At 48.8% G+C, this 15,167-nt stretch overlaps 1 protein-coding gene across 3 annotated transcripts in view; it reads right to left on the bottom strand.

Annotated features, from left to right (window-relative positions):
- Positions 1-367: 367 nt before the first annotated feature.
- CDYL (chromodomain Y like) overlaps positions 368-15,167 on the bottom strand; it is a 174,652-nt gene continuing 159,852 nt past the window's right edge. For 2 of the 3 annotated variants that reach the window (XM_050789245.1, XM_050789243.1), the window contains exons 5-7: positions 12,873-13,083; positions 3,502-3,645; positions 368-2,007 (exon numbers count right to left, since the gene is read on the bottom strand). In XM_050789245.1, the coding sequence (XP_050645202.1) occupies positions 1,849-2,007; positions 3,502-3,645; positions 12,873-13,083 (514 nt within the window). In that variant the 3' untranslated portion in view covers positions 368-1,848. The remainder of the gene's footprint in view (positions 2,008-3,501; positions 3,646-12,872; positions 13,084-15,167) is intronic. The other variant, XM_050789246.1, reaches the window with a different exon arrangement.

The raw sequence follows: 15,167 nt of genomic DNA, 5'->3' as shown, positions 1-15,167 counted from the left end.
GGTTTGGGTAGAGGAGGGGTAAGTTACAACTCTATGTAAGAGAAAATGTAACACTGAATGAAGTCAGTCACAGAAGCTTTTTTGTGATATAAAGGTTAAAAATATGTAGAACTAAAAGTAATTTATTTTAGGAATAAGTTCTTAGAAGAAGTGGATGATGGACACAAATTCAGGAAATGGTCACCTGGGTGAAGGTGACCAGGCAGGATATTGGTCAAATTACAGGTCCTGCCCAGGTGATAGTCATGCAGGGTTTCATTCCATTAAACTGTACAGATGCTTTACACACATATGTATATTTCACACATACATACACAGAGAAAACATCCCAGGAGAAACCTCACAAGAATCAGAGAAACATTTCAGATGTGTTAAGAAATATTAGTTTTATTTAACCAGTTTTCACAGCTGAATATTTATTCTATAAAAACTTTACAGATTGTACAGTTTATATATAGTTCAAACTACGGAACGAAAAGGTAGGTCCCACAGATGCAAAAATACTGTACTAATCAATCCAAGATAAAGGCAGATTTACACACTGTACAGCTCTCCACGTGGCCGGGGAGGTGGTCAGTTCTAAGTATAAACTTCAAAACTGTACAAAAATAAGAATTTGATTTTATTTCGCTCTTCATACATTCAATATGATTGCAAGCTCAGAAGCCTAATAATAGGCATCTGGAGTCTGGAGTCAGTACCCACTCCTGGAAGGAGAGCACGTGTCTATCCACACAGGGCACTCGTGGACACCACACTGAGCTCAGTATACTGTATAGACATAAAAGCAGAGACCAAGAACATTAAATGGTGAATATAAGGTAGTTCTTTTTTGTTTTGAAAGGAGTTTTTGCGTTTAATAGTGTGCCAAAAGAATTTTAACTTATTAAATAAAATATATTCTAAGTGAACCTAAAAATTACACTTTATAAACATAAAAATATTTTATTTTGGTGTAATACATCAATCATATCTGCAAATAGAAAACCAAAACTGTCTATAAAGTAGTACTTCTCACCCAGCAACAAGAAGCACTTATGTAGTTATTTTTCAGAAGGGTCAGAAAAACTATTTAAAACCCACTAAAGACTAACTTATAACTTAGTCATACTTAAGCTATTCAGTGATTCACTAATACTGCAAAACAAGCTTTCTTCTAGAGACAGTGGTTTCTTCATGTTAACTGGGTAAGAACTGGACATATTTAAAAAAGAAGCAGAAACCAATTGATATCTCAGCCTGAATCCTAAGCATATGTCTGGTTTGAGGGTAAGCTTCTCAGTGGATTTTTCATCAGAAATATTTATCCTAGAAGCTGAGTCTTTTGATTTAGAGTTTCCCGAATCTGAGGTATCTGTACCTTCTTAGAGAAAAAGCCAACGCCTCAGATCACGGTGTCTCTAAGTGGGGCAGGGCAGGTGAGGCTGGCTAATACCCCTGTAGATTCTGCGTTCTAGAAGGAAGAAATGAGGAAAACAAACATTATTCCAGACTTTTCTGTCATCCAAAACCAATAAAACACAATTCTGTTTTTTATACAGTACTAGCCAAAGAAAACAAAAATTAGAGCTTCTAAGAGCAGTCTAGTGCCCATCTTTATACTTTTACACTTGCGTGTATCCAAGTATAAAATAATGACGTTTGGACAAAGAAGCTTTGTAGTTATTTTTTTAAGGTTACAGTACTTTAAAACTCCTTGATAATAAATAGCGTGGATGTTCCCAGTCCTGCTTCCAAGCGTAAGCTACGGGTGAGCTTGTTTCAGGCTGTGAGAATGGATCAGGGCAACTGGAGCCAGTGAAGTTCTGCTCAGCCCGATCCCGGTGTCACCAGTGGGCAGCCCGACACTCAGAACTCATCGATCTTCCTCTGCAAGTACTTTAACATGGAGTCCATCCCCTGGGCCGAGCCCCAGATCTTCTTCAGCGCCTCACACTCCCTCTCGTTGGCCTGCTCCAGCTCCATCTTCATGTTGCAGCGCACAAGGGCTTTGGATTCCTCAAGCACCTGCACCGGAAAACAAGAGCTAGTTAGCAGGGTGCGTGCTGGCAGACACAGGTCCCTTGTGCCTCCACATTTATGGAGGCGATCATCCAATTCCAACAATCACCTGTTCAAAAGGTTACCAGACGTTTTCTCACAATATGTCAGGCCTAATAGATGTATAAAGCACATTTCACACTAGGCACTGGGTACATTCTTAACTTCAAAATGGCTCATTTCAAAGGAGAGCTGGGCTGTTGGGATCCAGCCTGCGCTGCGTACTGCCGCACACTGGCGTGGACCCCCGAACTGGACGTCTGCTCTGCTGATGCCCAGAAAGCTCTGAGGATGCCTGTTGAGGGAATTTTTCTAAACAAAATGTAATTTTCATAATTAGGGTTGCTTGTCTGCCTGGGACAGTTTAGATGGGAATCGTGTCAGTTAATATTAAACATTTCGTATCTTATAATTAGCCAAATGCAATTTTGTTAGAAGCACATTTAAGAAAACAATTTGTATTTTTTTTTTTTTTGACACAGGGTCTTGCTTTGTTGCCCAGGCTGGAGAGCAGTGGCGTGATCTCCGCTCACTGCAACCTCCGCCTCCCGGGTTCAAGCGATTCTCCTGCCTCAGCCTCTCGAGTATTTGTAATTACAGGCACGCAACACCAAGCCTGGCCAACTTTTGGATTTTTAGTACAGATGAGGTGTTGCCACATTGGCCAGGCTGGTCTCCAACTCCTGACCTCAAGTGATCTGCCCACTTTGGCCTCCCAAAGTGCTGGGATTTCAGGCGTGAGCCACTGTGCCTGGCCTATTCAGCACATTTATGAAACAAAAGTTTAGGAGGCTGGGCACAGTGGCTCATGCCTGTAATCCCAGCACTTTGGGAGGCTGAGGTGGGTGGATCAACTTGAGGTCAGGAGTTCGAGACCAGCCAAGCCAACATGGTGAGACCCCGTCTCCAATGAAAATATAAAATAACCCAGGCGTGGTGGCGCAAGCCTGTAGTCCCAGCTACTAGGGAGGCTGAGGCACGAGCATCACTTGAACCCGGGAGGTTGAGGCTGCAGTGAGCCGAGATTACACCACTGCACTCAAGCCTGAGCGACAGAGCAAGACTCCATCTCACAAACAACAACAACAACAACAACAAAAACAACTTTGGCCCACTGAGGGAAAGCGGGGAGAAGCTAATAATGTGGCTGAAAGGCTCTAGAACCAGGAAAGAGTTAGGGTTAGGTCCATGTTAGTTGGTGATTTTCACAGGACGTTTGCTAACTTGCTGACATTTCAGACTGAAGTCCATTTCTGTGGCTCCTGGGTATTTGCAAAGGGAGGGCAAGGTGTGCATGGGGCAGTGGTGGCAGCAGTAGCTTCTGGCAGGACTTCACGGGAAGGTGCTCTGCTGAGGACAAATGTGAAGGACTTAGGAATAATCGCAAATGTGTGAGCTCTCTGAGGGAAAAGGTTCTATGTTTTAAAAAGCTACATGTGTAACAGAAGCAAGTAGACATACAACTGGATTGCACGAGGCAAGCTCCTTAATGCGAACCATCACTTCCTGAGTGAACGTCCCGGGCCAAAACACCTGGGAGACCAGGCCCTTGCCACACGCCTCCTGCGCCGTCAGCTTCCGCCCACTGAGCAGCATCTCGTTTGCCTGCAAGGAAGATGAGTGGATGTAATATGAATTGCGGTGGGAGGTGGGCGGGGAAGACCCATCCCTTAAAATCCACACCAAAGAGAGACGTTCACAAACACTGCCCCGCGGGGAAAATGCGGCACATCCTTCAGTGGCACTGGGAACAGACCCTGTGCAAGGTGCTGTCCACTGGGCAGGTGGAAAAGTAATATATCGGGCTGATTTTTTTCTTAAAAAGGAACGCAAAAAAGTCATCTTACAACCTACTACAGAATTACAGGGACTCTACAGTAAACAAATCTAAAATAGAAAAGGTCTTTTTGCCATTCATTTAAAAAGTTACTGGTATAACTTCCTCTCCTCCATCTGCCTTCCTTCCCCTAATGCCGGCCCTTCCCATGTGGGAGCTCTTTTAACACACAAAACAATCCCGGGAAAATCAGCATATGCAAAGTTAGGCAATTTATAATTTTAAGGATTTGAACCAGGCATAGAACTCCTACCAAACGTTTTTCTTTATCTGGGAGGCCAATGGTGACTTGTTTTTAATATACACAAAAAAATAACTCTAATGGCAGTGACTGTTTCTGCTACAATGTACCTTGAAGGCTGCCTTGCATCGCTTGGATATGAAAAGACAGAACTATCCAAGGCTTGAATGTGTCAGAAAATTACCATAATCTGCTTGAGAGGGGCTGGCTATAGTTATCTCACATGGCTCAATGGAGAAAGCTAACATTAGTTTTTCTTTAAAAAAAATATATATGTGTATATATGAAATTACCTTGTCCTGGATTCTAGATCACTTTGTTTTTTAATACATGACACTTAACTAGATCACTTTTAAGGTTTCAGCACAACATGTATGGATTTTACATCACTCACATGACAGGCTCACAGGTGCCAGGATGAGGCGGGAAGGGGCGCGTACATGTCTGATAAAGAGACTGCACGCTGGTCTGACGGGACAGTTTTTGGTCTGCCGTTTATCTTGCCTGGTTAATCTTCCTAACAACTCTGATGGTCACAAAGCCTTGACTATGAGCTGCTGGGCCTCTGGTAAAACACAATTTCGGTCGGTGGCTTCCATTTCCAAAAGAGGCAAAATCACCAAAGAGAGAAAAGGCCCTGAAGTTGCTTAGACAGTGTAAGACTGCCCAGTCACCTACTGTCAATGTCTCGATGCCGTCTACTGCACGTGAAACCCACAGCGTGGAGAACACACAGGCAGAGGTGGCAAAGCAAACACGCGGCTGACTCACTGCCCCTCCCATGCAGGCAGAGGCTGGGAAACAGGGCTGGGGACAGGCTCCTCCCAAGGGTTTGCAAGGTTCTTAATGATCATCCAAACTGGAGTCTGTCATTGGAGCTACAGCTTGGACAAAGGCATGAGTTTCTGAAGAGTCTGGAGAAGTTCTAGGAAGCCCTGAACTGAACGGCTTCTTCTCAGTGAAAACACGGTCCATAAACAATGGATTTAGAAATGTGACCTGACCTCACTGTTCGTGGTTCTGACAGTTCTTCTAACGGCACAGACCCAAAGGCAGCAAGAAAGGGAGCGGGGCTCCCGGCGTGCTGACCCCGACGACGCAGCAGGGAAGGGAGCGGGGCTCCCGGCGTGCTGCCGCCACAGGAAGCGCTCTGTGCTGTCGGGGTTTTCCTTTCCTAGACTGTGTTTCTTTCACTCTCAGCATAGAGTGAGGACACTACAGCCAAATGCCTAAAGTTAAGCATGAAGTATGTTCTCAGGAACAGCTTAGCAGAGCCTTAACTTGGGCAGCGGAGGCAAGTGACCCCGCCAGGCCTGGTGCCTGGCTGTATCACGAGGGGCAGGTGTCCTCAGGTTTCCTCTCCAGCCCTTCCTGCGGGGCCCTGGCTGTCTGTCCCAGTCAGTTCTTCCAACTTTATTTCCTGCTACCTGAAGGTCAATTTACAGCCCCACTACTGTTCTCTTCCCTGTGTGTCTCCTTTCATCCTCTTTTCTTGACTCTCCTGGGCCTGGCGCCAGCCCAGAACAGCCCTCCTCTCTGCTCAGCACTCACTCACTGCAGCCGGTCTGCCTCCCCGGCCCCGCAGGCTCCGCGCCTGCTCATCCCTGGAGATCTGCTCCCTACCTTTGGTGTTCTCCACTCCAGGCGGTTGGATGTGCAGGACAACCAAGGGCATCTCTCAATTTACTCAAGAGCAAAAATGACAGGGCCGACGCTAGGTCGCTAATGCTTTCTCCTTAAACATGGCCAGTGAGTTGGTCTGAACAAGTCACCCAAGAAAACAACAACAGATCTCCCTCGGTAACATCTGTATCACAGGATTAAATCTACTCAATCTCCCTCGGTAACATTTGTATCACAGGATTAAATCTACTCAATCTCCCTCCGTAAGATTTGTATCATAGGATTTAATCTACTCAATCTCCCTCCGTAACATCTGTATCACAGGATTAAATCTACTCAATCTCCCCCGGTAACATCTGTATCACAGGATTAAATCTACTCAATCTCCCTCGGTAACATTTGTATCACAGGATTAAATCTACTCAATCTCCCTCGGTAACATCTGTATCACAGGATTAAATCTACTCAATCTCCCTCGGTAACATCTGTATCAAGGATTAAATCTACTCAATCTCCCCCGGTAACATCTGTATCACAGGATTAAATCTACTCAATCTCCCTCGGTAAGATTTGTATCACAGGATTAAATCTACTCAATCTCCCTCGGTAAGATTTGTATCACAGGATTAAATCTACTCAATCTCCCTCGGTAACATTTGTATCAAGGATTAAATCTACTCAATCTCCCTCAGTAAGATTTGTATCATAGGATTTAATCTACTCAATCTCCCTCAGTAAGATTTGTATCATAGGATTTAATCTACTCAATCTCCCTCAGTAAGATTTGTATCATAGGATTTAATCTACTCAGTCTCCCTCGGTAACATTTGTATCACAGGATTAAATCTACTCAATCTCCCTTGGTAAGATTTGCATTAGAGGATTAAATCTACTCAATTTGCGTGAGCATATTCTTCTATAAACACACTATTTTCAGTAGTTCTAAAATGAGAAGTTTTAAACTTCTACCCGAATAACAGATTCACACAGACGCGGTCAGTGGGAACCTGACCAGCTAGCACGATGATCTGAGATGGCTGAGTGCACAGGGACTCCCTGTAGACAACCTACATCACCCCATGATGTGGTCAACGTTGTCCAATTATTTAAAAAAAAGCTATTGTGTAACCATCCAGAGAAATGGGAAATGCCGGACGAAGGTTAAATAGAGATGTCTTGTTAGTTCAGCCAGACTACAGCAGGAGGGGTGGCGAGGAAACTGGCCCAGTATGAGCACAGGGGATCCAGGAATCTCCAGCCTTATGGGGACGGCTGTGGCAGAGGTTTTACCACCTGCTCCCTCAGGCCAGTCTGTGAAGTCCCTAAGAGGCGGCTCTCAAGGTGCGAGCTACTTGCTGGGCATTCTCCAGCTTCACACCTCAGCAAGCCCCTGAGAGGTACAAGCTGTCCACGTGGAAGCCTGTGGGCGTCGGACTGTGCCATCCTCTGTGCATTCCATGAGTGTCTACTGGGCACCAGGAAGGCTGAACTAGAAGAGACTCCTCGGCGGATGTACACAGCCGCGCCTACAGCTGAGGGCCGGCAGCAGACAGTGTGAGAAAGCAGAGGCCGCACAGCCTCCATGGTTTGCATGTTCCTTTTATCTTGATAATGTGATTCCTTTAGCGTGTCCTCCTGGCAGAGCTCTGCACACGCAAAGTGGGGAAAACCACACTCGTCCCAGTCTTAACTCAGGCTGCTGAAAGGTGAAATGCACCGAAGGCTCATGAAAGGAACGGCATCATTTACATAGTCACTTCCGACAAGATTGTCACAACACAAGTCATATGAGCAGCGTTTATTCACTTCCTGTGGACAGGCTTCGTCAGATACTCTCTCAGAAAGTGCGGAATTCACGCTGAGTGAAACGTGGGCTCTTCGCCCTTGAGTTAGAACAGGGTTTCTGCCCCTGGACACTAGGGACATTCTGGGCTGGCCTGCTGTTTGGTGTGGGGGCTGTCCCGTGTGCCACATGCAGGGTGCTGAGCAGGGTTGTCCCATGTACCATGGAGGGTGCTGAGCAGTACCTCAGCCTCTGCTAATGGCCATCTCATGTGTGACAACCAAGTTGTCTCCAGACACTGCCCCCCAGATGTGTCCCCCGGGGTGAGGTCGAGGGTGAAAACGGCCCAGTTGAAAACAGCAGCTCAAGAGGCACCAGGACATTTCAAGGGGAAGCGAGAAGTAAAGATCTGTCAGGGCTTGTAGAGTGGGGAGAAACAGGCTGACCAGAGGGCAGGCATCCGTTCTGTAACGACTTCAAGCCTCACGGCCCTTTCTGGGCATGGTGAGCTCTGAGACCGCTACCCCCGAGCAGCGTTCAGCCCCCAGCTCCACGACCAAAACGTGTCTGAACATCAAGCTGGTTTAGTATCTGCACCGACACCACACATCTACGTAGATCATACACTGGGAGGGGTCAGAACCCCAGATCTCAACCTCCTTTGGATAAATTACTCAAAATGAGCTTCACGGGATGTTCCGCAGGATGAGGATTCCTTCTTGCTGGGACAGGGTAACTGGCAGGACACAGCGTGGTTTACAGTCATCACCATGATGAACTCATTTTCCTGATCACGACTCTTTACCATGGGAGTCCGGTGGTGTCCGGTGCGTGCAGCACGGTGTAAAGGACAAAGCAAACGACTCGGATAAGCCACCCACGTCCCCACCCCAGCAAGTTGCCTGCTGTGGGAAATGCTGTCAGCAGGCAACAGAGAGCTCAGGGCCTCCCCCATGGACCGCTCTTCCCAGGGCCACCGACCCCACGGCCAACCGCAGTGGGGCACCCGGAACCACCGTGAGGCCACATGGTTCCAGAGCTCCCTGTCAGTCAGCTCTGCCCAATCCTGCTTCCTTTCTGCCCTTCCAGGGACGCTGACACCTAATCTACCAGACCCTGCTTCCCAAATCCATCTTAACTTCCAGAGAAACCATCTTGCGATGGAGGGAGTGGACAAACCGAGGGTGAGGAGGATTCAGAAACTGCACAGCTCCCCATCTGGCAATGAGGACCACCCCTAACAGGCCAGGTGGAGAAGCCACAGTTCTCGGCACAGGGGGCCGTCCGTGTGCTAACACTCTTACAGCTGAGGGACAGGGACTGCCTGTCACCATGGATGCAAGCAGAGGGGCAGCCAGTAGCAAGAGGCAGAGAGGGCTGAGACTTGGCCCTAGCCCCTGGACTTGTCAACAAGAGTGGTCAAGCTCTACCCAGATTAATCAGCCACTGGAGGAAGGTCTGTCAGCTTGCGAGGGGTGGGGAGGTACCCTAGAACTTGCGATGGGTGCTTTTGGGTGAATGCCCCCAACTTCGAACTCCAGCTTCCTCTGAACCCCTGAGCCTACGGACATGGCCCACCCATCCCTATCAGAACACGCAAGCCCACCTTGCTAGAAGGTAAGGCAAACATCTCTCAGCAAGGCAACACTGGCCCCCCAAAACCTGCCCCATCCCCTCTGCTGGCATCAGGCCTGTAACTCACCTCTTCCCTGAAAGGGGCTGCACAGCCCAGCCAAGGGTGCAGATGGGAGCTGTAAGAAGACACGAGAGTCTGGTTTCTCAGGGAGCCCGACCTGGAGCCCAACCACAAGTAGGACAGGAGAGTTCACTGATGTAGGACCAACTCCTGGGATACCGATTTACCCCTGGTAGGTTCCCAGGAGATGATCTGACCCGGCTGCTGGGATGGCTACTGGAAGCATGAGGGAGGTGGGGACCCTGCTGAGTGAGGTTGAAAGGCCAGGGCTGAGTAGGGAGGGGTGGGACAAGATGCATATGGAGGCCGGGCGCGGTGGCTCACGCCTGTAATCCCAGCACTTTGGGAGGCCGAGGTGGGCGGATCACAAGGTCAGGAGATGGAGACCACGGTGAAACCTCGTCTCTACTAAAAATACAAAAAAGTAGCCGGAGGCTGTGGCAGGCGCCTGTAGTCCCAGCTACTCGGGAGGCTGAGACAGGAGAATGGCGTGAACCCGGGAGGCGGAGCTTGCAGTGAGCCAAGATTGCGCCACTGCACTCCAGCCTGGGGGACAGAGTGAGACTCCGTCTCAAAAAAAAAAGATGCATATGGAGCCTGTGGTCAGTGCCAGAGGGAGGGCAGCACAGCCAGTGGGGCCATCCACAGCACAGAAGGGCAAGCCTGGAGTGCTGCCTGGGACTGGGAGAGGCAGAGCGCCTGATCACGGGACCCCACATGACCACACGTGGGAAGTGGCCAGCACAAGCTGAGTTCCATCAGCCCCACAGGTGCAAGGTCAGGCAGGGCCCGCGGTGGATGCACAGCTGGGCTTGGCAAGCTCCAGAGGGCATCGGCCGGCAGCCTAAACCCCTGCATCACCCCCAGACCCTTGCGTACCCGCGCCCTGCCTCAGCTCATACCTACAGCCATGGGAGGACTGCCTGTGACCCAGTGTGGCCTGTGGGTGGGTCAGCAAGCCAAAAAGGGGACAGCAACTTCACCAGAGCCTCATCCAGCAGGCCTGGAAGAGAACGTGGTGAGGAAAATGCCCCCAGTGGCAGATGCACCTGGTCACCCCCTGGTGAGGAGGAAAAGTGGATCAAGGTTAGAGTAACACTAGCCCCCAGCAGGGGTGGGTGTCCTGGACAGAGACGTGTGGTGGGTGGAGGAATGGGAAGTGTGCAGGTTGCTGTCTCACATTGTCCACCTGAGAGCATCCGCCATGGAGTGGGCACTGAACAGCTTTGAGAGACGGCTGGTGGCCGCTGGCCACCCAGGGCCGGCAAGAGGGGCCTCAACAGCACAGTCTCCGATTTATCAAAGGCTGATGCAGCCACTGTTGCTACTGAGTGTCCAGCCTGCCAGCAGGAGATGCCAATGTGAGTGGCCCTCAAGGCACCATTCCCAGGGAGGCCCGCCTGTGGGCGCTGGGCAGCAGGCTGACGGCTCCAACAGGTGTGCGCGCACCCTCTGGGTCTGGGTCTGCCTGTCCCACCTGCAGATCCTCAGGGAGCACCACTCTCTGTGGCTATGGAGGGTCTAGTACACCAGCATGGCGTGCCTCAGGGTGCTGTGTGTGACCAGAACACCATCCTCACAGTAAATACCATGTCAGGGGGCAGGACCCCAGAGTCCTGTGGCTAAGTCACATACGGCACCTGCCACAGCTGCCAGCCTGGTACGGCCCTGGCCTGGCCTGAGAGGTGCCAGTTTGGAGGTGGCTCCATGACGGTGGGCAGCATCTTCTGATTTGTAGCACACACAGTACAAAGACCTTTACATGGAAGGACACGCGGCCTGGGAAATGGGATGGAGGCCGGTGCCGCTTGTTCCTTCCCTGACCCACTATAGCAGGGAAGTGGACAAGTGCAGCGACTCTGAGCCGGACACAGTGAGCAGGCCACAGATCCCTCGGGGTGTTTTAGCATCAGGGCGGCTGCTGAGGCCAGCAGAGGTGGGAGCCGCGGGTGAGGGGAACTAGCCTGGGGAGTGAGAAGGTGAGGAGCAGGGCAGCTCTGAGAACAGTGCGGCACTGGGGGCCACGGTCTGGCCTACCCATCTTCCTCCTCCTCTCTTGCATTCCTTAATTTTAAATGTTCTGCTTTTCGAGAACGTTTAGATGCAGGAAAAATGACAAAAGTAGTACAGAGTTCCCATAAACCTTCATGCAGCTCTCCCTGGGTTAAAACATCACATAACATCTTACGATGACCAAAGCCGCTGACAATGTGCTATTCACTCAACTACAAACACGATGTGAATTTCACCAGCCTTCCCACTCTTGTCCTTTCGCTGGCCCAGGAGCCCATCCAGGGTCCCTGATGTTCTGAGCTGTCATGTCCCCTTGGTCTCCTCCAGTCTGAGACGGTTTCTCAGTCTTTCCACGTCTTCTTTGACCTTGGCGTTTTGGAGGAGCACTGCGCGGCGTCTGCAGACTGCCCCACAGTCCGGGCCTGACGTTCCTCATGATGAATGTCATGATGCAGCGCTGAGCTGCTGCACCTTCAGGAGGAATCCCACGCAGCGACGAAGGCTGCGTTCCCCTCAGCGCTTCACGTTGGCTTTTGTCTCATTTCTGTGAACTCTGACCACTCAGGAAGGTGGTACCCGCCAGGTTTCTCTACTGTAAAGTTACTATTTTTCCCACTACAAATAATGAGAGGATCCAAACATCCTTTTTCTCATCACGCTTTTACCCACTGATTATAACATCCAGGTTAAACATTTCAGGTTCCGGCCTGCAAGTTATTGCTGCCTAATCTTCTTCCTCCAAGTTTCTCCCAGAAAGAAAGCCCCTTGGAACCTGAAGGAGCTGACCCCCAAAAGGTGCATGAATGACCTGAATGGCACTGGGGTGAACACGGAACTGTGCTGCCATGATCCCTCCTGGGGAGGCCTGGTTGCCTGACTGCGGGTGCTGCTGTTGGCAGACGGCCATAGGGCGCCTTTAGGGATGCCCTCAGCTGCAGGGAGCCACCTCGTCCAGGGCACAATGCTTCCCACGCATCCCACACCCAAGGATGATGGGCACAGTATCACTTTGACCTCTTCCTCTGACCGGTCCTGCTTCCTCCCCATCCCTTCCACAGGTACTGACTACCTGCCAATTCTCCATGTGCCAAACTAATCTCAGTGTCCGCTTCTGGAGAACCTGACCTGTGACACCACCTCCTGCCCTATTTCAAGGACTAGGGAATGAGATGTGAATAACTGCTTGATAAATCACAAGCTACAATACAAACACAAACTACTATAATGAACGGATTAAACAGCTGAAGAAATAAAAACACACAATGATATGGACGACAACCCTCTAATCCTGCGTAACTTTGCTCCCTCTTAAAATTGCCTTCTCTTAAAAGCGCAGCTTTTAAGTTATTAGGTGAAGAACTTTTCGATTGCAAATTGTTGGTTGGGTTACAGACTGGATATTTACTAACAGTAGATATCAGTGTGAATTATGCAAAGTGGTAGGGTAGGCTCCTCAATGAATGAAGTCCTTTTCTAGGGAATGATGCAAAAAGGGTCAACAACGTCTATGAACCCAAATCTGAACTACAAGATGAAAAGTCCCCACAGAATGACACACTGTACAGCTTTAGAAAAGCAATAACCAAACCAGATTTCTTCAGGAAGCTTTCTAGAATGATTTTTTTTTAAAGGTACTCACAGATGCTCCTCCCATTATCTTGGGAAACATAACGGTAGAACAGCCATCTGGACTCTGTCCGAACGTAGTATAGGGTGTCTGAAACCAAGCCTTTTCATTAGCCCAAACCACATCGCAAAGAGGCAATATGGATGCTCCTAGCCCGATGGCTGGGCCATTGACCGCTACAATGATGGGCTTCTTAAACTGAATGAAAGTATTCACGAAGTTTCTAAAATGAAAAATAAATGGGGAATTACTCAAAACATTGCATATTTGAGCAAAGGAAAAGTCTATTATGGAATTCAGTTCACCAAGATGTAAACGCCGCGGAAATCATGAAGACCTGAGATTTGTTTAAGGCCTTCCCCAGCAGTTGCGGACCCTAGACTTATTTACTACGTGCTGTAAAGGTTTGGTGACAGCCCGCAGCCCACGCATGTGGTGGCTGTCGCTACAGGACCTACGTGAAGGCCACAGGGTAACACGCAGCCATGAGCTGCGTTGGCCTTTGCAGGTGGCTCTCGAGCTCTATGAACAACACATCTTGCTCCCCAACCCATCCTCCCTCGAAGACACACTGGGCCTCCCTCGGAGCCTAGTACATATTCTGGGCTTTATAAGACCAATCAAGAAGCTGTCACAGAGGAAATCTGCCAGGGCATACTAAGACTGCCTGCTGTTAAGTGGATAGTAGTGGATTAGGGGTCACAAAAACCCTGGGATCTGGGTCTGGCCTTGGCTCCTGATTTCAGACAGCTCACTGATTATTTGGCAATAACTGCTATTTCCTGAATTTACGTGCGAGTGGACTGAACAGTCTGGGGGACATGGAGACAAGTCTCACAGGCTGGCTCAAGACAGGAGACCCGCAAACAAGAAGAGCAAGCAGCACAGGGCCCAGGCCTTACCCACATCCTGCTCCACTGCGGGCTGGAGGGGACGGCTGCAGCAGGAGTTCGGAGGACAGGGGGTCAGGCGTGGAGCCACCTTTGAGCAGGATGGAGGTTTAATAAATCAAGCTAATGCTATTTTGGGATTTGCTTTAGATCAGGCTGGAAAAGTAGGCTGCTTTTCAATGTACGGTAGCTTGGTGTCATAGCACTTTGGGAATGTGCATTTTCTTCCCCCGAATACTAGAAGCTGATTTTATGCTCAGAGGTTGTTTCTTCTTATGATTTCACACAGTAGACAAAAGAATAAACACAAGATAGTCCCTTTAGTGCAGGCTGAGTTCTAGATCAGAAGTGCACCTTTAGTGCAGGCTGAGTTCTAGATCAGAACTGCAGAGTAAGGACAGCTTTTCACTTGCTGGATTCTAAACCTGACCCCCATCTTTAATACTGAAAATAACAATCTAGATGCTCTCTACAGTTCAGCCATTTAAAACCAGAGCAATCTGTTCAGATCTTCTCTGAAAATCATGACTCAGCATCTGAGATAGCTCCCCGCTCAACTCCCCGAGATACTGATGGATGACTCATATTTTTTGGAGGGGGCAGGTTGGGGAAGTGAGGAGGGGGTGTGTGTGTGTGTGTGAACAGGAGGGTGAGGAATTGCAGTTTAGCGGCTGGACCTCAGTCGAGCCCCCAAGGTTTGTGGGATCTTTGCACTGAGCAAGAATTAACTCATTCAAATGAATGAGTTGCACCAAGTCTTTCTAAATGAGAGAGCCTAAGGCACTGTTAGAAAGATCACACTAGGGTTTACTGATACAGAATGTCAGACAACCTTTTAAGCAGACTCTTGAAATAAGCCCAGAAGAACTACATGAAGCTATTTCAGTTGTGTTGTCTTTTGAGGATTTGGGGTCAATGACACAAGACGGAAATACATTTCCTAGGCCCAGTGACTGATGACTCATGAAAAGGTAAAACTGCTGAACTGTCTCCATGATAAGGAGCAGCTGTTTCCAAAATCTGAGTAGCTCCACTTTCACCTGCCTCATGGAACAGAAGGCAAACGGGTATAGCCGCTGCCCAGGCTGACATCTGGAAACCACGGATGGGGCGATCAATTAACATAAAAGGGATGATAAAAATCAAGGTAATAAGAAGATAATTCTATAGAGAAACAGCAAAAGGAATTATTTCATATATCCTTGCCCCCCTTGCCCATATATTTGTATTAAAAAATCTGCTTCTAAAATATTAATAGATATTGATAAGTCAAAACTTAGGTTTTAATAGGCTGAAGGCTTTTTTTGGGAACTGAAATTTTATTTTTACTTTTGCCTGGAATGGTGACTTCCCCTGCAGCTGGTGGCTCTTTCTGGGCGGAGTATGAACGAACCAGCATGCTCTGGGGCACAGACTC

The sequence above is a fragment of the Macaca thibetana genome, chromosome 4 (genome assembly GCF_024542745.1).
Source record: "Macaca thibetana thibetana isolate TM-01 chromosome 4, ASM2454274v1, whole genome shotgun sequence".
NCBI lineage: Eukaryota > Metazoa > Chordata > Mammalia > Primates > Cercopithecidae > Macaca > Macaca thibetana.
This window is presented reverse-complemented; position numbering and strand designations above follow the sequence as displayed.